The sequence below is a fragment of the Alosa alosa genome, chromosome 17 (assembly GCF_017589495.1).
Source record: "Alosa alosa isolate M-15738 ecotype Scorff River chromosome 17, AALO_Geno_1.1, whole genome shotgun sequence".
NCBI classification, from domain to species: Eukaryota; Metazoa; Chordata; class Actinopteri; order Clupeiformes; family Clupeidae; genus Alosa; species Alosa alosa.
The window spans coordinates 21,203,364-21,226,049 of record NC_063205.1 but is presented as its reverse complement, the minus strand read 5'-3'; the positions used below and the strand labels follow the sequence as shown (position 1 = coordinate 21,226,049).

General features: G+C 41.2%; 1 protein-coding gene across 3 annotated transcripts in view; it reads left to right on the top strand.

The window, feature by feature from the left end:
- The window catches only part of ncaph2 (non-SMC condensin II complex, subunit H2), a 53,248-nt gene that overhangs the window by 17,551 nt on the left and 13,011 nt on the right, over nucleotides 1–22,686 (top strand). The window contains exons 1-7 of one of the 3 annotated variants that reach the window (XM_048268838.1): nucleotides 5,925–5,943; nucleotides 17,612–17,725; nucleotides 18,021–18,122; nucleotides 18,277–18,338; nucleotides 19,250–19,331; nucleotides 20,742–20,804; nucleotides 21,329–21,408. In XM_048268838.1, coding sequence (XP_048124795.1) covers nucleotides 17,618–17,725; nucleotides 18,021–18,122; nucleotides 18,277–18,338; nucleotides 19,250–19,331; nucleotides 20,742–20,804; nucleotides 21,329–21,408 — 497 coding nt within the window. In that variant the 5' untranslated portion in view covers nucleotides 5,925–5,943; nucleotides 17,612–17,617. Of the gene's footprint in view, nucleotides 1–5,924; nucleotides 5,944–16,878; nucleotides 17,231–17,611; nucleotides 17,726–18,020; nucleotides 18,123–18,276; nucleotides 18,339–19,249; nucleotides 19,332–20,741; nucleotides 20,805–21,328; nucleotides 21,409–22,686 lie in introns of those variants that run through there. The other 2 variants (XM_048268836.1, XM_048268837.1) reach the window with 2 other exon arrangements.

The following is a 22,686-nucleotide window of genomic DNA, read 5'->3' as shown; positions in this document are numbered from 1 at the left end:
TTTAGCATGTAGCTACACTTACCATAATATTCCATGCAAAACGGTTAGCTTGCTAGCTAGCTAACTGTGGTACTTATATATTCAGCCAATTATCTCACCTAGTTGTAGGAAATAGGCTACGTTCATATTACAAGTGACCGAATGAATGTGTGACTTATGTTTAGTTGATGTTATGACATGTAAAGTTAAGCTTGCTGAACTTAATTATAGTCAGCCACGGGCAGTTTGACTATATCGATACATTTGTGACACTCCTGTTAGTAAACTGGAAAGAGCAAAACATAGGAACATGGTCACATTAATCCCATAAACACACAGATAACTCTTACACCAACCTTATTTTGTGCCTTTTATGCACGTTTGTTTCAAGATTTAGTAAGTTTACTATTAGCCCTTTTCGCTCCCCACTTCGATGCAGCATAGGTTTCCATTATATCAGTCATCTTTCCCCTAAAAGGGGGCGTGTACATGCAGCACATACAACGTTCCATTCCATTCTCAGTGCATATTGATTAGTTTCCGGTCTAGCTAGATCCGGTGTGGTGTTGTAGTTGTTCTAACGTTACTAGTTGTTGCAACAGCATGTGAAAAAACTACAAAGTTTGTTACACCAAAAAGAACGTTATTCCCGCAATAAAAAAATTGACGCCGTTAAAATAGGTTTACGTTAACGCCGTTAATAACGCGTTTAACTGACAGCACTATTATAGACACATGCTTAGACCAAAGTAACAAAACTTGAAGCTAGGGCTGGGACAACACGTAGACGGTAGTCGATGATGTCGACGCAAACAATACATCGACGCAAAATATGAGCGTCGATTCGTCATCAATACGTGTGCTGCTAAATATTTTTAATCTTACACCTTCAGTGTTTTCTATACGTTGACTAATCTGTGGCTGGGCACCACGAAATCAAAACCGGCCATCACACGTTGATGTTCTATGTTGTAGGCCTACTATTTAAATTAAAGATAAGATAAAATAATTTCATTGAGCCACTTTTTACTCACACAGCCTTTCCTCGCCCCGCCCGCTCTCTCTCGTAACAAGCACGCTGCTCCTCCTCTGCATGTGCATTTAACAAAATATTCACGATTGTTGAAGGATTGTTGTTGCCACATAGAAGCACTGCATAGAACACAGTTGGCTAAATTGCTATTAAATCCGCTTAGCATTGTGACCATGCTGCGCAAATTTGTTCAAAACTGCTGCATTAAAGTTAAAGTAAACTCTGTTAAGGTCTTATCACAGCATAGTACATTGAGGAGACTAAACTAAGTTAAGTTACAGTATGCAATCAAGCAGTATCTCAAAGCTAACGTTAGAATACTGTTTGGATGTCAAGTTTAGCATGCTTACTTGCAGCTGCTTGTTTTCGTTATTCTTGCAGGGCTCATTTTATTGACTCTGAATGTTTGCAAAATCCCGATGTAAATGGAAAAGTGTTTTCCAAGACTGAAAAGTGCTTGTCCAAAAGAGAATTACGAACCGTTATTTGAACTAACTACGTTATGAATTGCATCCACACATCAGCAGCCTTTTAACTGTGTTAATGTTAATTGCAAGGATTCCCACACGAACATCTTAAAATGACAGGCACTCAATTAGACATACACTACTGAACTTTATTGAATGCTACCTCTGACTAAGAATGCATTACTTTGCACTTGTATAGTCTTTTATTTTGTAATCTTAAAAGCAATAAACATATATTGCAATGTTAAAAAATCATGTTTTTTCATTCAGATATGTACAGTGGGTCCCCGTTAAGTTTGGACGGGTTCCTTCATGAATCACGCACCCCATTTTCTCAGCAGAAATGGCACAAACTGCAGTTGACACAAACAACCACAAGGTGTCACTTGGGTGCCACTACTATTTTTGATGCGACTGACTTACTGCTTCCATGACGCAGTGGGGGCACGGGAACTTAAATTGATCACGGTAGTTTAAGCTTACACTTGACAAAACATTCTAATATGAAAATGTAGATGCAATTGTTGTAAAATGGTGCAGCTCCTTTAAGAAAGCACCGTGTGCAGGGATGGAGGAGAGAGAAAAGCGAGAGGGGATAGGCCTATGTGTGTTAAAAAAAGTATGTGCTGTTGAGACTGGAGCCAGTCATATTCAAAATAATGCAAAAAAAAGCAATTATCCTCATTCATTGCAACCAAAGCATGCCTGCTTGCCGACGCGTTCAAAACGAAAAAATATTTCAAAGCACCTTTTATGCGTTTGAATGTAGCACGAAAATTTTTTAAACAGCTGGACAAATGATTTAGCTAATTGATTATATAACCTGTACACCAGCAATTGTTGAACATTTACCTGTACAAGTACATTGACAGTAGCCCAGCCTAACAGCATGTTGTAGGCCTACTGTAGAAATTTCACTTAAATTGCAACAGCAACATGCCTGCTTGCCAACGTTCAAACGACAAATCGAAAAAAAGATAATAAAACAACAAGAGGGTTGAGTCTGAATGACACTGAGTTTTTAGACACTGAGTTTTTGTAGTTAAGAAATATTTTCATATAAAAAAATGGTCATTCTTCAATCTCCTTCACTGACGCCTATGGAAAAGGCTTAACGTCCCAAAACAACGATCAATGATCATCAAATTTCTCTCTCACATTGCTCCGCATAACCATCTATAAAAAAAGTGTTTTTTCTTTTCTTTTTGAGCACATCCGAATCCCAGGACATAACGCACTGGACCTTATAATAGGCTCGAGATATAATTCCAAAGGGGGCAGATAGGGGCCACTGCACTTAAAACTTAAAAAGATGAAGCTTTCCGAACTTTGAAATTGCGATCAGTGACTGGCATCGGGTGAACGAAGCTTTTCGAAGTTGAACAGGCTATTAAAAACTATTTGCGCACCTCCATGTCACAGGAGAGACTGGGCTCTCCCTTCTATGAAAAAGACGTTAGGCTACCTGCAAACTGGCCTATGATTTCATTGCTGAGTTTGCGGCAAAGCAAGAAAATGTTTTTTTTCCTGAGTCAGGATATGGCGAGTCAGTGTCATTTATTTGTCCAATGTTAGCCTATAGATACAGACCAGTACATCTTATCAATAGTTTGAATGTCGTGTGTGTTTCTGCTCATTGACAAATACCGTTCAGCACAATGATTCATGCCCAATTAATTCCCCCTGTTAAAGTGTTCGCCTTTGTTACACTATTTGGTTTCGTGATGTAGCCTATGATAAACACCATATGGCCAAATATGTGACTCAGCTAATGTTATAGGCTATACAATTGAATTTCCCCTCTTAAAGGCAAGCTGGTGTAGCTTATTAGACTAGGCTACTATTATAATACACCGACGGTAGCCTTGGCTATGTGTAAAGTAAGCTATCGCATGATTTCATGCACGTAAGTGAAAAGGGCCTTGCATCTGTCAAGTTCGCACAGGGCCTTGCATCCCCTTGTAAATAAACATGTAGAAGTTGCTATTAGTGAATTAATAGGGAGATAATCGATAATCGAATCGAAATAGAATCGGACTGAAAAAATGAATTGTTAGATTAATCGATGCATCGAAAAAATCGCTAGATTAATTGTTTAAAAAATAATCGTTTATCCCAGTCCTACTTGAAGCTTTTGTTACTATACCTTAAACACAGTGTAACCATACCTTACTGTAAACAAAAGTGCTGCTTTGCACTTTAGTTCCAATTCTGCAACACACTTGCTCCTGCACACACTATTTTATACATAAGACACTTAGTTCATGAAATTGAAATCTCATGGGTACAATTGGGACAACACATATTCAAAATATAGCTGCAAGCAGCAATGAGGGGGCCAAGCAGAATAGGCCGGCGACAAGATAGAACTCAGCAGACACCTGTGAGCAACACTTTCAACAAGTGTCACATCAAAACATAGCTGATTTTGTAGGGCTGAGACAGGGCTGAGTATTGCCACCGCCTCCGTCAGCCAGCCCCCCCCACCTAATCACCCCTGCCCGGCCCACCCCGTCCTGCCCCGCCTCGCCCTGCCCTTGCATGCACGCATGCATTAGAATGAACTGGATGGAACATGTTGTCTTCAGTTTCACATCAAAAAACATAAGATCTATAAAACACATTTTGGTGAGGATCCTCCTAATGAAACCATGTAGTAAGTGAAAAATTGTGACCTGGGAAAAACTTCAATCCAATATGGCGGGTCTGAATCAATTTGGTGATGATGACATCACAATATGGCGGCCGAATCATGATTGGCTTGGTTGGTCGGCCTAAGGCCCTCCAACAGTATTACCAGACACCACTAGTGCATTTTAATTCTAAGCACAACAGCAGCTACAGGCCAAAAGGCATGTTTCTTAATTACAGCGCCCCCTAAAGGTCAAAGGTCACCAGATTTCTTGAGCGTCCTCCTGATTGGGTCCTGAGTCCATGCACCAAGTTTGGCTTTGATACATGCAAGGGTTGCTGAGATATGAGGTCACTTCCTGTTTGGTGGCTTCGCCACAAATTTCAATTGGCTGTTACAGTTGAATGCTTCTGTCAATTGTTCCAAAAAGCAATGCACTGATAAAGCATGGTCTGAAGATGGTGTCTGCCAATTTTGGTGAGGATCCGCTGAAATTTGTGACCTGCGAAAACTTGTACGTGTTTTTGATTAAATCCAATATGGCGGCCAAATCAATTACGATGACATCACAAGTTGGCTTGGGTCGGCCTAAGGACCTCCAACAGTATTACCAGACACCACTAGTGCGTTTTAATTCTAAGCACAACTGCAGCTACAGGCCAAAAGGCATGTTTCTTAATTACAGCGCCCCCTAGAGGTCAAAGGTCACCAAATTTCTTGAGCCTCCCCCTGATTGGGTCCTGAGGCCATGTATTAAGTTTGGTTATGATAGATGAATGGGTTGCTGAGATATGAGCTCACTTCCTGTTTGGCGGCTTCGCCGCAAACTTCGATTGGCTGTTACGCGTGAACGGTTTTAGTTCCGAAGACAAAAAGCGAGGCATGGTCTGTAGATGATATCTGTTAAGTTTGGTGTCAATCGGACAAAATTTGTGACCTGTGAAGACTTTTTAGTGTTTTTGATGAAATCCAAAATGGCGGAAAATCCATCATGCGGGAAATTGACGTCATAGGGCGTTGAACTCGGCTTGGTCCAAGGATTCCAACAATACCTCATTTTTGACAAACGGCCATACGGGTCAAAAGTTACGTGCGTGAATGCACATCCAACTTTGGCCTGTTGGTGGCGCTAAAGCGCTCAAGGTGCCGGCATGAATCTTTTCATTAGATTTTCATAAATTAATCATTTAACTGTCCCCAATCAGTGTGCCAAATTTCACAACTTTTTACCAGACGGTTCTATGGGCTGCCATAGACTTCAATGGCGGATGCGTAATAATAAGAAAACATAGAAACACAATGGGTGCCTTCGCAGCTTCGCTGCTTGGCCCCCAAATACAAAACACATCGGGTGATTGAAAACATTTAGACACACATCTGAAAATACTTACAAAACTGAACACCAATCAGCCAGCCACAAATACTGTAATAATAATAATAATAAAAAGCTTTATTTGTATAGCACCTTTCATACACAGAATGCAGCTCAAAGTGCTTTACATTTGAAGCATGTAACACAATAATAGTCAGTCAGTCATTATCAATCACTTTTCTTTGCTGTTTATGTTATACTCAGCAACATATCAAAAATATAGAAAATGACGTCATAAGACTGGCAGCCTTAACCCTCTTACCCCCCACAAGCACGCCATATGGCAACTGTGGCAAGGAAAAACTCCCATATTCCAGGAAGAAACCTTGAGCAGAACCTGACTTAATAGGGGAGCCCATCTGCTTCTGGCTGGCTAAGCCCTCAATAGTAGCAGATGTAGAATAATCTGAAAATGTAGTCTACAGGATAAGATGAGTTCACTAAAAGCTTTCCTGTACAGGTATGTTTTCAGATCTTTTTAAAATATTTACTGAACTTCGCCTGCTTGATGTACAGAGGCAGGGTGTTCCATAGTTTGGGGGCATAATGGATAAACGCCAGCTTCTCCACTTTGTTTGTGGGAGCACTTTGGGTGCGATTAAAAGATTAGAATTGGATGATCTAAGTTTCCTTTGTGGTTGATAAGATATTAAAAGCTCAGAGATATATGAAGGTGCTATGCCATTCAGAGCTTTGTAAGTAATTAACATAACCTTAAAATCAATTCTATAGGAAATAGGGAGCCAGTGCAGTTCAGCCAACACAGGGGTGATGTGTTCTCTCTTCTTAGTCTTAGTTAAAAGTCTAGCCGCAGAGTTCTGTATGAGTGCCAATTTCTTTAGATGTTTTTTGGAAGACCAGTGAAAAGTGCATTGCAGTAGTCTAACCTGCTAGTGATAAAGGCGTGAATTAGTTTTTCTGCATCTTGTTGAGTTAAAAAGGGCCGCGACTTTGGCAATGTTTCTCAAGTGGAAATAGGCTGTCTGAGTAACTTTACTGATATGGGGCTTAAAACTTAACTCTGCATCTAAGATGACACGAGGCTTGTTACTTTTGGTTTGACCTGGTGTGCCAAGTTCCCCAGATTACTAAGAATAATATCTCGCTTTAGTTTTGGTCCAACCAGAAGTACCTCTGTTTTGTCATCATTTAGTTTCAAAAAGTTTTTGCTCATCCACTGATTAATGGAGGTTAGGCATTCAGTGAGGGAGCAAAGGCCATCTGGGTTAGTTGGCTCCACAGAAAGATACAATTGGGTATCATCTGCGTAGCTGTGGAAGTTTACATTATGCTGACTTATGGCGTTTCCCAATGGGAGCATATATAGAGAAAAATAGCAGGGGACCAAGGCAGCTCCCTGGGCCACACCAAAAGGCAAGTCATGTTTTTCAGATACATGATCTCCTAGACTGATATAAAAATCTCTGCCAGTAATGTAGGTTTGAAACCAGCCTCAGTTGAGCCATTTTGAGAACTTTGCAAGCTTGGAGGCAGGGAGAACAAGAGGTAGAGGAAGAGGAAGACGGAGAGAGAGGAGTAGGAGGTGGTCGAAGAGGCTATGCATGGAACAATATTTCAGATGATATTAAGAGAAACTTTGGTGGATCATGTGATAAATCATGGCCTGACAATGAGGGAAGCTGGGCAGAGTCCACCACATCTAGCCTGTTTTACAGTAGTGTATTTTTGTTTTACTGCATTGTACTGTAAAGTATAGTACAATGCAGGGTAACACTTTATAATAAGGTGCCATAATAAATAGCAAACTAGTCATTACCTAAACCTTTGTTAAAGGTACTCTAAGCAATGCTGGGTAACGTCACTTCTGTTGACATTCAAACAAAACAGAGAGCTAGCTCGCTACTTCCTCCCCCTCCCTCCCGTGCTGCTCCCGTGCAGCTCCCGTGCAATTGGAACGCTCCTAAACGGGCATCTCGTCTGTGATTTGTTATGTTTTTATGGGCTAGGTTTGCCCAGGTTGTTTTTGTTGCCTTTTTGGAGCCTGGGCTGTCCACAGAGATCATGTTTTTTTTTACAGTGCAGGACACAGACAGCTAGCGGTTGGTTAGGTGATGTTTGCAGCAGGGCTTTGAACCGATTTTTTTTTCCAATCGGTTCGTTCCGAACAGAAACGGAATTATAACGTTTCCGGTTATGAGTTCCACCAATAAATTGACGTTCCCGAACCGGTTAGAACAAAAAATACTGTTCCCGAACGGTTCATTTTCGTTCCTGTCAGCTGTTTAATGCTATAGAATTATGTCACATCTTTCTCATCCAGCTTAAACCAAATGTAATAATATTACAACCATTATTAAATAATAATAATTATATTATTAATAATAATAATAATTAAATAGGCCTACAATTATTTCAAATGTGTAGTTTATTGTTAAAAGAGAAAATGTCCACACAGACGTAACAACATTATTAAGACACGTGGTTATGCCACTCGGGCAACAACAAATTCCAACTGTCCAGTAGGCCTACTCATACCGTAACAAGCCATCTGTGCATTAGGCAAACAGAGGTGTTGGCGCCATTTAGCCAAATGTTCGCTAGTCCATCATTAACGTGGAGTCGACAAATATAGCTATTGTTATTGTGTTTGGAATGAGCGTTTTAATTAACGATGGATCGTAATGTACCCCTTATTTAAGATGTGGAGTGGAGACTTTTTTTAGGCAACGAAAACTTTGAGGAACGAAATAAAACCGGTATTAACCGGTTACCATTATTTTTAAATAAGTGTTCCTGTTCCAGAACATAAAAAATAATAACGTTTCCGGTTTCGTTCCTGTTCCCTGTAAAATACAAAAAGTTCCCGGTTTTCGTTTTCGTTCCTTGAACCGGTTCAAAGCCCTGGTTTGCAGTAAGTGACATTAGATGTTTTAGCCTAAAAAACGCATAGCATCGCTTAGAGCACCTTTAATCAGGGCTCCGAACCGGTTCAAGGAACGAAAACGAAAACCGAAAACGAACGGAATTTTACGGAATTTTACGAGGAGCGGAAACGGAAACGAAAACAAAATGGTCTTCAACTGTTCCAGAACAGAAACGTTATTCTGAAATCCACAAAACTGGTTAATAACGTTTTTTTTCCGTTCTCTATATAACAGCCTAATAATTTGATTTCTGCAGTTTGAAAAAAAAAAAATGAATAAATGGACCTTTGGTCCAAATGTGTATATTTTGTCTTGCTGTTGTAATGTAACCTATCCGTCTGCCACTTCGGATCTTAGGCCAGCTCGTAGCGTAGGCTACTGAAACTGATTTGGAAATTGTTTGTAGCCTATGCGTAATAGCCTATTTTGCCTGTCCACGCCTTGTCGTTTTAAAGTCGAGATTTGAAATGTTTGCGCAATTATAGCCTATTCTATGTAGAAGAGTTAAACGGGAAATTTGAGATAGGCCTTGTCAGCAACAGACAGGTTCGTCTATAAACAGGGTTGGAATTATAGCGCAAGCCTTTGAAGATCTCCATATGGATAAAACTTAGGCTATAACCAGGTAAGGAGTTTAGCACGTAATATTTTTGATAAGAAATTATTTATAGGCATAGGTTAGGCCTACAGTAAGTCTGTAGGCTATGGGATGGATAGCCCATCTGAATGTTTTTGGATGCCGCCTGTGATTTATTATTTTTGGGCATAGCTACGGTATAGGCTAAATCAAGGGGAAATAATGAGTAGCCTACGTCTATTCTCAGGTAAAGTCTACAAAAATAGACTTGATAGGCCCGCCAAACACTGCCGGAACTTTAAGAACGAACAATATTTTGCGTTCCGAACCGGTTCAGGACCAATATGTTGGTGGCGGAACGCATGCAAGAACGAAAACGTTAAACATAGGCCTACCTGAACCGTTCGGAACGGAACGTTTGAAAAATAATTTCGTTTTCAAGCCCTGCCTTTAATATTTGTAAATTGTTACTAAAATATCTATATCACAAGTTAATAGTTTTCTGTCTTTATTGCCCCCACAATCCAAACACCCACACACAATCTCTACACAGCCTAAGCCACAACCCACCTCCCCAATCCCTCAATAATCCCTTCCCAATGTCCAATATGCACTTTACATCTTTACAAACACAATTTGGTGTAACTATTACTTTAACTTGTTAGCCTGACGAGCCAGACCCACATTAAAATGTAGGGTCTGGACACTCACCGTTCACAGTGCTCAGTCCAAGGGGCGGGATAATCAGTTGTCTTTCAAATTCCCTCTGCACGCAATAGGACAGCGGCAGCGCTATGAGTCCCATGCGTTTCCCACCAGCCGAGCTAGTTGGCTAGTTCAAACGTTTGCCAACTTAATAAAAGCTTAACTCGTGTCACACTGTTCGCCAGCAGCAACATCCATCTTATTTGTTTTCAAGTAGCAGGAAATTCAAGCCAAACCGTTGCAACTCTGCCATCAATCGTTATGTTAAGCCCACTATACACGATTTCATTGGCCTGATTAAGTTTCGATTTCTGGAGCTCACAAGCCAACGGAGAGTTGCTAGACTAGCCCTGGCAGCAAATGTAATTCGCTGCCGCTAGGGGCGTGTCTAGATTTCTAGGCTAGTAACTTGTGCCAAATAGATATTTTAGTAACAATTTACAAATATTGACAAAGGGTTAACTAGTTTACTATTTATAATGGCACCTTATTATAAAGTGTCACCCAATGCAGTAATTGTATTGTGCCAGTACTGTACTGTAAAGTATAGTACTGTGATGTACAGTATTGAGTTGATGTCATTTGTAACCTTTTGGTACTTTCAATTTTGTTTTTTGTTAAAACCTTTAAAAAAAAACATAACAAAAACTGTAAGTGTTGCCTTGAGCTTCACAAAATGCTAACTGATAAACTGAATAAAAGCAGTGAAAATTAAAGACTGCAGTGTTTTAAATAAAGTACACTAGTGTGTTGCTGCTAATCTGAAAGTGTATTCATATGATGCAAGTGTGTATCATTTTGTCATCAGAGTGACATTTTGACAAAGGATTGTTAGGTTTTGATAGCAGTTTCAATTCGACATAGATGTGAATGGTTTATTTCCCAGTGCATAGATGTGCATAGAGCCGAGTTTTGCAAAAAGTGTTCAAGCAATGGGCAAAAACTGTAATGTAATTTCTCTTTCACAGACCCCACTCTCGGTCTTTCTGTCTTTCTCTCTCTCTCACACACACACAAACACACATAGAGGGAGGAGGACATTTGACTGGCCACCAGTTCAGTTCATTTCCTGTTATTCTTGTGCTGTGGTTGTTGCTTTCTCAGTAATAAGCGGGTGGGGTCTCTGATCCGCTTCTAGCCCTGCGTGTGTGGGTGTCTGATGGCACTGATGGTGTGTGTGTGTGTTAAATTGCATAAAGTGTAGATGGGTCCCGGATTTAAAATCTTAACCTATTCTACCTCTAATGATGGGGAAAACAAAAGTGTGTGTGTGTTTGTGTGTCTCTCTGTGTGTGTTTGTGTTTATGTGTGTTTGTGTGTGTGTGTGTGATAGAGAGAGAGAGAGAGAGAGAGAGAGAGAGCTATGTGGCCAGAGATTTGACAATGTAATGCCTGTTTCTGCCTAAGCCCTCCTCCAATCCCAACATGCTATTGTCCTCAGGTTTTGGACTTCCTGCAATTACAGCAAACTGGTTGAGTTAACCTAACATCAAACCGTAACTCACGTCAGCACCGGTCCAGCTCTGTGGTGTCCACCAAATTCATTTGAATTCATAACACTTTTGTTACCATTTCGCCTCTTATCTACATTAAATTATCAAGCCAAAGAAACACAACAATTGAAGGGTTATAGGAACAACATCAACATCATACATGCAGACAGAGCAGACAGCAGATGAATCTAGTATAGTATAGTATATATACTCTTTTGATCCCGTGAGGGAACCTTGGTCTCTGCATTTATCCCAATCCGTGAATTAGAGAAACAAACTCAGCATACAGTGAGGTAAAGCACACACTAATTCCAGCGCAGTGAGCTGCCTGCTACAGCGGCGCTCGGGGAGCATTGAGGGGTTAGGTGCCTTGCTCAAGGGCACTTCAGCCGTTCCTACTGGTCGAGGTTCGAACCGGCAACCCTCCGGTTACAAGTCCGAAGCGCTAACCAGTAGGTCACGGCTGCCCCCTGGTTGAACATATCTGCCAGAGAGACGTCTCTTAGATGTAGACTTAGCTTTCCGCTACCTATATCGACGCCAAACTTGACCCCAAATCTTATTAAGCCAAAAATAAATCACCTCCGTTTCACTTTCTCAATCCAGCTCAAGACAATTTCGCTCTCTCTCCCTCATGTCCCCATCACTCTCTCTCTCTTCCTCTTTCTCTCTCTCTCTCTCTTGCTCACTCATTCACTTTCTCTCTTTTCCCCATGGACTGTCTATCAGTTAATCTTAAGACTAGAAGCTTCTGTGAGGGTCGGGCGGATAAATGTGATACTGCCCTAGCTGGAGTTGTCAAGCAAAGCACAGACAGCATCCCTCCTCCCTGCCACTCGGTGTGTGTGTGTGTATGTGTATGTCTGTGTGTGCGTGTGTGTATATGTATGTATGTGTGCATATTGTATGAACTGTTTATCTATGCATATTCCACAGAGCACACACAGACACAGACACAGACAGACACACACACACACACACACACACACACACACACACACATACACATGGGTCTCTGTTAGGGGTGTTAATCCAGTCATTTTTGCCGGCTATTTTTACACTGAGGGAGGCAGTTGAGGCAGAACACCGAGGGGCGGAGGCGAGGGGAGAAGGAGTAAGCAGAAACACACACACACACACACCGAGGGCAGGGGGAGGGGAGAAGGAGTAAGCAGAAAACACACACACACACACACACACACGCCGAGGGGCAGGGGGAGGGGAGAATGGAGAAGGAGTTAGCAGAAACGTTACATAACTCCTCACACACATCTCTTCACAGTAAAGAAGGGAACAAAATGTAATGTAATATACTCTCTCTCTCTCACACACACACAACATACACACACGCACACATACACACACACACACACACACACACACGGTTTCCTGGAAGCATGTCATACCTGTGAGTCCTGTCTTTCTCAGTCTATGCTAAACATTAACTGTATAAAGTAGTCTGTTAACAGCTGAGCAGCCACTCGTACACACACAGACATAGACACAGATACATGCAGACACTCACACTGTACACACGCACACACACACAAACGTAGACGTAGACACACACACAAAAGTTAGGATAAAGTTACTTTTAGTTTTGTTCATAGTTTACCATTGTGTATGGCTATAAACAGGTGTAATGTGAATGTTTTAACAAGCACACTTTGCCTACCTTCTACTTGCCAATCTGAAATAACTCCTCTAGCTTTGCTGCCTCCATCCTTTCTGTTTTCGTTGTTTTTTTATTTTATTTTAATTTTTTAAACGTTTTATATCCATGATGGCATTGAAGTCTTGAGTCTTGAGTGAATTAGCTTAACATTGTGTGCTGATAACTAGCAATCGTAGATAGTAAAAGAAAAAAAAATAGCCTAGCCTACACCTTCTGTTTGCTGCGTGCCTTTGTTGTTATTCTCTCCCCTGCTCAAACAAAACGTGTGAGTGCATTGATTGAAGTTGATTTTGATAACGTGTTTACAAACTTTACAGAAAATTGTAAATAGCCTACTGTTATGTAGTTAATTGGATACTGTGCAGAGTTGGGAACTTATGGTAGGCCAATTTGGTGTGAATACACACACAGGAAATTCTCTCTTGTTGAGTAACCTGATGGTAGGCTATGCACAGTGCGTACGACTGTTCACCTGCAGTTGCGCCTGCACACACACACACACACACACACACACACACACACACACACTCCTGCATTAGGAGGATGTGGTTGTGTTAGATGAGAGAGAAAAGGCTCTTCAGTGCGAGCAGGCAGGCGGAGGGATTACCTAGCACTCTGAGGGCTTCCCAGAATTCCACAGACCAGGAAACGGATTTCCTGGAAGTGATGATTAGAGAGGAGCGGCAGCAGGCCAATAGAAGGCAATGCCCCTCCCCCTCCCCCACAGCCCCGCCCACACCACACGGAGCAGAGCTAAGGAGGCATCTCTCTGAAGCACATGGCAGAGTACACACATTGACACACACACACACACACACACACACACACACACAGACACAGTGTACTTGTCTGTGTGTGTGTGTGTGTGTGTGTGTGTGTGTGTGTGTGTGTGTGTGTGTGTGTGTGTGTGTGTGTACATGTAGGGGTAGTGTGTGGGTGCCTGTAGTGAGTGTGTGTGTTTATGTGCGTGCCGTGCATCCATGTGTGTGTTTGTGCTTAAGTGTGTGAGTGTGCACATGCAAGTATGCATACATACACAAAGACACACACACACACACACACACAGGCATGCGCACACAGTAAGCTCTATCCTAATACCTTACAGATGTTACATCTGATAAACAACAGATAAGGAAAATAAACAAATTAGTGACATTTTTAAAGCTGTATAAGTTTCACAATAATAACATTACTGTAAGAGTAACGGGTTCTTGTCCTGAATGCCTAACAAATAATCTGTCCTCCCCTGAACTCTGACATCATCCTCTCCGAAGACTCCCGCCCTGCCCTGAGTGTCATTTTAAAACACATGCCATCGTTTTTATTGAAAAACAAACTGTTAAACTTGATCCCTTTTAACAGTTTTATCCAGCAATCCTCATTGTTTCTCAGACCCTATAATCATCCTTCCAGTAATTAGCATAGATATAAAAACACGCTGCTATATGATGACAACAAAGTAGAAAAATTGTGACTGTGACTGATATCTTTCCAAGTATTCTATAAATATATAGGCTAAGCTATAAAATCATACAGGCTACGGTGAGATCATATGTACTCGCCTATGAAATTTCCTCTGTCAGCAATTAAAAAACATACCCACTTAAAAATGAATTCCAAATTAAATTCCTTTTGTTACCATTTTTGTAAAAATATAGGCCTATGTGAAGAGCATTGCTGGGCCTAGGCTTAATTCATTCACCCTTCATGGTTTAGTTTACTTGGTACTTGGGACTATAGGCTGCCTATTCCTAAAACCTGTTCAGGTAACACCTTTAGTTCTCATCAACATGCATGATGTTGGTTGTAGCCTATAGCATATTACTCTATTCTTAGCCTTTGGCCTGATGAAGATGCTGTGAGATCGAAACATTGTCTTTGTTTTAGAGATAAATAAAGTATATTTTTGGAGCCCACACATAAATATTTTTTTTTTGATTTGCACACAACTTCTCCACAAATATTACTCTACCCTGCAATGCATCCTTGTAGTGGAATTGAGTCCATAGTGTTTAAGGCCAGAAATTATATTTTATGGGCCACTGCACAATCAGACATTTCTCAGAAAATTACAGTAGGCCTCTGCCTATTCCCTGAATGGCTCCATCAGACACGCTGTCAAACTGCAAAAACACGCTCTCCAATGCATTCAACTCCAATTCCAGGTAGACTTGCTGGGAGAGCATGATGTGAGCTTGCTGACTTGCTGACAAAAAATCATGGATTACTGGGCTGTGTGTGTGTATGGCCCAGCCATAAATCGGTGTGATCGCGGTTCAAGAAGACGATAACATCCAGTCTACACAAATCTGTGATAGAATTTGTAAATGCCAGTCGAGGGTTTAAGATTAGGCTGCATCAAGGGCGTTCTCCTATAATCGCAAGCTTTGCCATTGCACTCATCCCTTGTGTACAGAAGTTTAAATCAGCATGTACTATCAGCTTCCAGGAAGTGTATTATTGCTTCCTGAGCTGGAGAGATTATTTGGATAGGCCCGGATATTGTAGATAGGCTTACTTAGGGAAAATTAAAACAATGACAGATTAGATGGCCACTGACTGCAGTCCTGCTTTAGTTCATTCCCAGTGCCAAACATGGTCTATATGCCTTACAGAGTAGGTTAGGCTACATTTTAACATTGACAGAATTGATTGATAGGTTTACATTTCAGTTTTTTCTAAAGGTTATCGCCATTTTGAACATCTAATAAATTGTATTGTCTTTTTGTATCCTCTGTATGTAGAGACAGCTCTTGAGGATGCTTTGGCCTACAGTTTGTGTCATAGGGTGTTTTACAAATAAGATGTTTCGACCAGCCAAAAAATAAAACTAGAGAGTTATCTGTTTTCTTAATTTGATTATGTGCACTAAAATGTTATCTATTCTATAGCCTATGAATATAAAATGTTTTGTTATTTTTACATATTTAATATTGTTTGTAGAAATGAATGATACAAAAAAAAGTCATTCAGAGCAACAACTGATTTTGTTGAAGAAAAAAATATTGAAAGAACATTCTTAGTGTTCGTTACAGTTCATGTTGAGGATCTTTGAAAACCCCTACAACTTACGCCTGTACCGTTTACACGGTAATATCAGAGCGGTATTTCTATACACGGGTTTCCCGTTTACCAACTAAACTAGATGCGCGCGCAGCCGTGGGGCAGAAGATGCTTAGTGGCCGTCCACAACGCTATAAACGTAACCTAAATAGTCAGCTGCTGTAAGCTACAATCAGATTTTTTGTATACCCCTGTTGTCTCAATGATAATAAAATCTCATTTCAGACTATATTTCAAAGTTTGCCGTTCATTTGCATTATTAATATAACATTGTATTTTGTCATTTTTGGCGAAGACATGCATTCCGTTAGGGATATTGAACATATTTAACATTCTCTAACCATCGTGATTTCGAATTGGTGCAGTTTTCAGCACAAAAACTAATTTTATTCTTTTGCTCTTTTGCATTGCTCTATGCTGTTCTATGGTGCTTTCTGCCTCTTGGTTGCGCACGCATGTTTTCGTGACGTTGCATAGAAATCCATGTATGGCTCTGAGTAATATCGGCTCTGAGTAATATTGTGTCATACTGCCATCTTGTGGTGATCTTGAGACTCGCATATTGTGTCATACCAGAGGTCATCCCGTAATTTTATGGTAATCTTGAGACTGCATTGAAAATTAAGCAAAAAAAAATGGAAAAGCAATGATTATGGTTGAGATATAGGCCTACTATCAGTCAAAATTGTATTTTAAATAAATCAGAACCAAGATACATTTAATAACAAGAAAGGGCAAGCAATGTCACTTACTTGTGGGCAGCCGTGGCCCACTGGATAGCACTCTGGACTTGTAACCGGAGGGTTGCCGGTTCGAGCCCCGACCTGTGGGCCGCGGCTGAAGTGCCCTTGAGCAAGGCACCTAATCCCTCACTGCTCCCCGAGCGCCGCCGTTGTAGCAGGCAGCTCACTGCGCCGGGATTAGTGTGTGCTTCACCTCGCTCAATGTACACTGTGTGCTGTTTGTGTTTCACTAATTTACCGATTGGGTTAAATGCCAAATGTCCCTCACGGGATCAAAAAAGTATATATACTTATACTTATCTCAACGGGAGGACAGCTTTGGTTCGTCCATTTTCCCTCCACTACAAGTGGTGGCGCCATTGAGTCAGTTGTCTCTAGGATCACCCAAGCGACGACGCAATCGTCATGTTCAGGGCGGCAAAAACAAAAATGGCAAGTGCGCGGTTTTTTTTGAGATCTCTCATTAGCATCTGGATAATGGTGTTCTGGATTCGTTAAACAATAGCATTCTAGACTGTAACATTTCTTAACCGGGTGAAGAGATCTTTACAGTTCACTAAAGGATCTGTCAGGTTTCTGCATTTGTTTCCCCGTCCAGTCGCAAAGGTAAGGTCCAGTTCATTAGCTAGCTAACGGCTAACGTTACTCTAGCTGCCTGATTGTTGAGTTAACATTAGCTGTCACTCTGACTGACTTTGACAGGGCTAACGTTAGTTGACCCTTGTCTGATAATTAAGCGTATGGTTAAAAGCAGGCATAATGTAACGTTACGTTAATATTTTATTGCCGTGATTTGCTAACTAACACGAAGTTCACTTTAACGTTAAACACTGCAAACAGGGATTTTTTAAAACCAACACAAGAGAAAGCCTCTCATCATTAGTGACGTTAGCCGCAAGGAGCTAGTAATCAAGGATCTTTGTTAGCAGTCTGTTTGTTGTTGTGACCCAGACAACATTTGACCTCTCTTGTTACGGATGATTCCAGTTGACTATGGAGGGAGTCGAGTCCCGTTTCGCTCAGCTGTTGAAGCCCATCCGCGAGCTCACCCAGAACTGGGAGGTGGACCTGGCATCGCAACTTGGGGACTACCTGCAGGAGGTGAACATTCCTCGGCGACGCTGTTGTCGCAAACTCGCACCATGTTTTTGGGGATATGTTTACGCACCCTTGGCACGGAAGGGTTGAAGTTTGTGTTTGTTTTATTCTGATGTCCAGGGCAGTCGATATATCTTTTTTTTTTTCTTCAGTCGAAAAGCTCGACTGAAGAAAAAAAAAGTTGTTTCAGTATGTTTCAACTTGCGTTAATTTCTCTTTGGGCATTTTGTGGGGTCTTGTAGGCATAGGCCTAGTTTTTAGGTAACTAACTTTCCCCTGCCTCTCATATGTTCTGTAGTTGGAAGGGGTCCGTATCAGCTTTGATGGAGGTAAAACGACCATGAACTTTGCTGAGGCAGCTTTGCTCTTGCAAGGCACAACAAGCATCTATGGCAAGAAGGTGAGCTATTGTGACCTTCGGTCATCCCAGACAATATAAAATGAGTGTATTGAATTGTAGTGCTTTAAAATTGTATTGTTTGCATCTCTCTCTCTCGCTCTGTCTCTCTCTCTTTCTCTCTGTCTCTGTCTCTCTCTGTCTCTCTCTCTCACAGGTGGAACTCCTTCACAGCTTGGTGTTCCAAACGCTAGACTACATATCCAACAAGAGCAAAAAGTAATGCTGCTATAATAATAATAATAATAATCATAGTCATAATAATAATGATAATAATAAAAGTAATGCTGCTCTCTTAAAGGAAAATTCCGGGTTTTAGCACTTTAAGGCCCTTTTCTGGTTTGTTTTGGATGAACTAGAGTGGTGGACATCGAAATGTTGACGATTGGTCCCGTCTCGACTTTTCTGACTCGTTTTGAATCGCCTTTGACTTCTCAGGGTGGCTGGCAATAGGCATACTGTAGGCTACTCAAACATGTCCTAAAACAACCCTTAACGTTCGTTTTTAAAACTGTGCAACTCACTGAGTCGTTAGTGGTGTTCGTTGATTATTAAAAGCAAATATATCGGCGCAATGTATGATTTCCAGCCGTCTTATTTGCTATTGTGGAACTATTCACAACCGCTCAATATTTGAACCTGAAGCATAGACGGTGGCGCAGCTATCAACGTGCAATGAGTCTTCCAACAGAAATCAATGGGATAATACAAAATAAAACACGACAGAAACTGTATTTCGCTACGCTACTTGTTTTGGAACATCAACGAACACCACTAACCACTCGGTGAGTTGCACAGTTTTGGAAACGAATGTTAAGGGTTGTTTTAGGACATGTTTGAGTAGCCTACTACAGTATGCCCATTGCCAGCCACCCTGAGAAGTCAAAGGCGATTCAAAACGAGTCAGAAAAGTCGAGACGGGACCAATCGTCAAAATGTCGGTGTCCACCACTCTAGTTCATCCAAAACAAACCAGAAAAGGGCCTTAAAGTGCTAAAAAACTGAAATTTCCTTTAATCTTCACACATCATGATAATAATAATAATATCTATATTAATGTCCTTTTCATTCATTGTATCTGTGTGTGCGTTTGCGTGCGCCTGTGTGTGTGCGCCCGTGTGTGTTTACAGGAAAGACAAACAGCAGGCTGAAGGAGGAGAGGATGAAGGCTCACAAGAAGTGGTCACCAACGCCAGAGAAGATGCCCTTCAGGTAACCCTGGGAGATAACATGGCATCATGTGTGTGTGTGTGTGTGTGTGTGTGTGTGTGTGTGTGTGTGAGCGCAAGTAAAAGGATGAACTGTGCTGCAGTACAGTAGAAAGTTGTTTTATAACAATTATTTTCATAACCTGTTGTTTGTTGGTTATTTTTTCAAATAATTCATTAGGTTTTTGGTCTCTAGCGTGTTGGAAAAAATAGTTAATAATAGATAATTTTCCCTTTTACCCCTCTTTTTTTCTAACATTTTAAAAACCAAACAACTAATCAATTAATTGAAAAGATAAACAGCAAATTAATGGATTATGAAAATACTTGTTAGTTTGCAGACATAGATGACGCACATGATTATGTCCTCAAATGCCACAATATGTCCACATTGGGCAGCCGTGGCCTACTGGTTAGAGCTTCGGACTTGTAACCGGAGGGTTGCCGGTTCGAACCCCGACCAGTAGGCACGGCTGAAGTGCCCTTGAGCAAGGCACCTGACCCCTCACTGCTCCCCGAGCGCCGCTGTTGTTGCAGGCAGCTCACTGCGCCGGGATTAGTGTGTGTTTCACCTCACTGCGTGTTCACTGTGTGCTGAGTGTGTTTCACTAATTCACGGATTGGGATAAATGCAGAGACCAAATTTCCCTCACGGGATCAAAAGAGTATATATACTTATACAAAGATATTCAGTTTACTGTCATAGAGCAGTGAGTAAACTAGAAAGCAAAACCAATCCTGAAAATGTTTATGGTTGACCCTCAAACGGATTAAGTTTGAGGCAAAGTAAGGCAAATTTTCACATATATCTCTGTTTTTTGAGGTCACCAAGTACTGTTGGTTTGAAAAAACCCCAAAACAATCAGTTCTAGTTAGCTGGAGTTGCTGCAGCCAACTGCTAGAGTTGCCAGGCAGCTACAGTGCTACACTCTAGGGGCATAAACATGAGGCTCACGAACGGAATTCTCCTTTAAATAACATCTGTACTCCTCTCCATCATTTCCAGTAGATAGCCTGCTGGCAGTAGACGTGAAAGATGCAAGACGGATGTCAAGTCACTTTATTTATGTAGCACATTTAAAAACAACAGGTGTTGACCCAAAGTGCTTCTCAAAAAAGGGAGAGAGATAAATTGGCTGTACATACAACATGAAAACAGATCCCAGAGTTACAAGGGCTAAAGAATGAGGGCGTAAGATAAGAAAGAGAAAAAAAACAAAGAATAAAATACAAGTAATAGACAAAGAAAAAATATAGAATTAAGTTGAATTCCTACTAAATTTAAATAAGCTTTTGACTAGTGACCATTTGTTTTAGACCACAATAATGGAGCCCCTTCATGTGAAATCCAGACATTGTCCCGTCAGAAAAGACATCTCGTGTGTGACTCTGTGTTGCTGTTTTCTACCTGCAGGAGGAGCTAGTGAGTGAAAAAACAGACAGCAATTCGGTGACCCTCCACACCGACCCCTCCACGGTAAGGTCATCCTACTGGCTCTGAAGTGTCAACAGAGAGCCATTTAACTAGTGTTTGTTACTCTCTTAAAACGAATGTGTTATAACACAACTTGTGTTGTTTTTTTAGACACATCTCTATGTGTAGACAGGGATTAAAACCGTTTGTGTTGTTTTTAACACATTCGTTTTAAGAGTGTATATTTAACTTTACTGTTCTGGGGTGCGTTTCTCAAAACCATAGTTGCTAACTTAGTTAGCAACTTTGTTGGTTGCAATGCAATTTCCCATTGCCAACCAACTAAGTTGCTAACAGGTTAGCAACTATGGTTTTGGGAAACGCACCCCTGCACGGGATATCAGACCATAGTGGTCATAAGACCCATCCACTACAAAGCTTTCAACAATGTATTCACGGTTGCTGCTTCCTCACAGAGAAGCACTCCACAATTACCTTTCTGAATCCTAAACGGCTACAGCTACTGTCCTACCTAGATCACGAATCCAGATTCCAGACTAACTGTGTGTGTGTGTGTTTTTCTCCAGGTGCTGGAGATCTCCCCAGTCCCACCTGAAGCCCTTATCTCCGTGGATGCCTTGGAGAAACAGGAGTTCCCCTTCCTGAAGTGAGGAGGCCCACTGTCGCCCAGGGTGTTTTTTGACAAACAGAACTGGTTCTTGAACCGGTTGCATTCAGAATATTTTGAACCTTGGGGGGTAGGGGAGGTGGGGTGGGGGGGTTCACCACACATGTGTTTGCATCCCTGGTGTGTGTGTGTGTGTGTGTGTGTGTGTGTGTGTGTGTGTGTCTGTGTGTCTGTGTGTGTGTGTGTGTGTGTACTTGGTTCTTGTTTTCAGGGCTCGAAATTAACGATGTCTCGACATCCCGGGGACCATAAAAAATGCTTCCGGGACACAATAGAATGATGTTTGGGACAACTCTGGGACAGTAGAAAAAATGGCAAAGTAAATGTCAAAATAGGTACTTTTTTGTAGGCTACCTAAACAACGTTCAGTGATCACCAAATTTCTCCGTAATGGGCAGCTGGCAAAAGCAGCGTTAGCCAGCTGATCTGTAAAGAAGTGGTTTTGTAGCCTACACGCAGCCTTACCACACTGTTTACTGCTCTTCGAATCACTGTAGGTTACAATGTCATTTTTGGTACAAATATAGAATATACCCAAACGGAATGGGTGCTTGCGTTTCCTTAGGAATCCGCCGTATTGGTTAAATGAATATTAGGTGACTCGTAGGCCGACACAAAAATAGGGCGCGAGCGGTAGGCCTAATGGGTCACTAGGTTAACTAGGTTCCGATATTCCTAGGTTAACTTACCTAACTAGCAGGCAGGTAAATGGCATTTGTTTTCATGACATTGTGAACATTTTTGACTGATAGGCTAGTGTAGGCCTAAGGTTACACTGGTGTTCTAAAAAGATGAGATGACAGTCCTCTCTGACTAAAACGCTGCGTGTTTTCTGTCGGTGACAGACAAAACGTCACCAATATCATGCTGAGCTAAATAGCCTAGGCTACTGCAACTGCGGTTTGACAAAACGATAGTGTTGCAAGGTAGCCTGTTAACTATGAAAACAGTTATTTAACTTAACAATTGACATTTCGCTTTGGCAGTTCTAAGCTATAGGCTATTTTTGAGAAAATAAACGAATACCAGAGAGTAGCCTATCTGACAGCTTCGTGGTAATTTCCCATGCTAGGCCCTACTTATTGTTTTCACTGAGATCTGTGGCCATGACATCACACTAAACTGACATTGAAATTAAAGACACATGAAAATAGATTATTGACGGAATGTTTTACAACCCTGTCCGTCAAAACAGAAAAAGAGCCGAAAGTGTTAATAAATTAATAAAATGGTGTTTAATAAATTAAGTCTTCATAA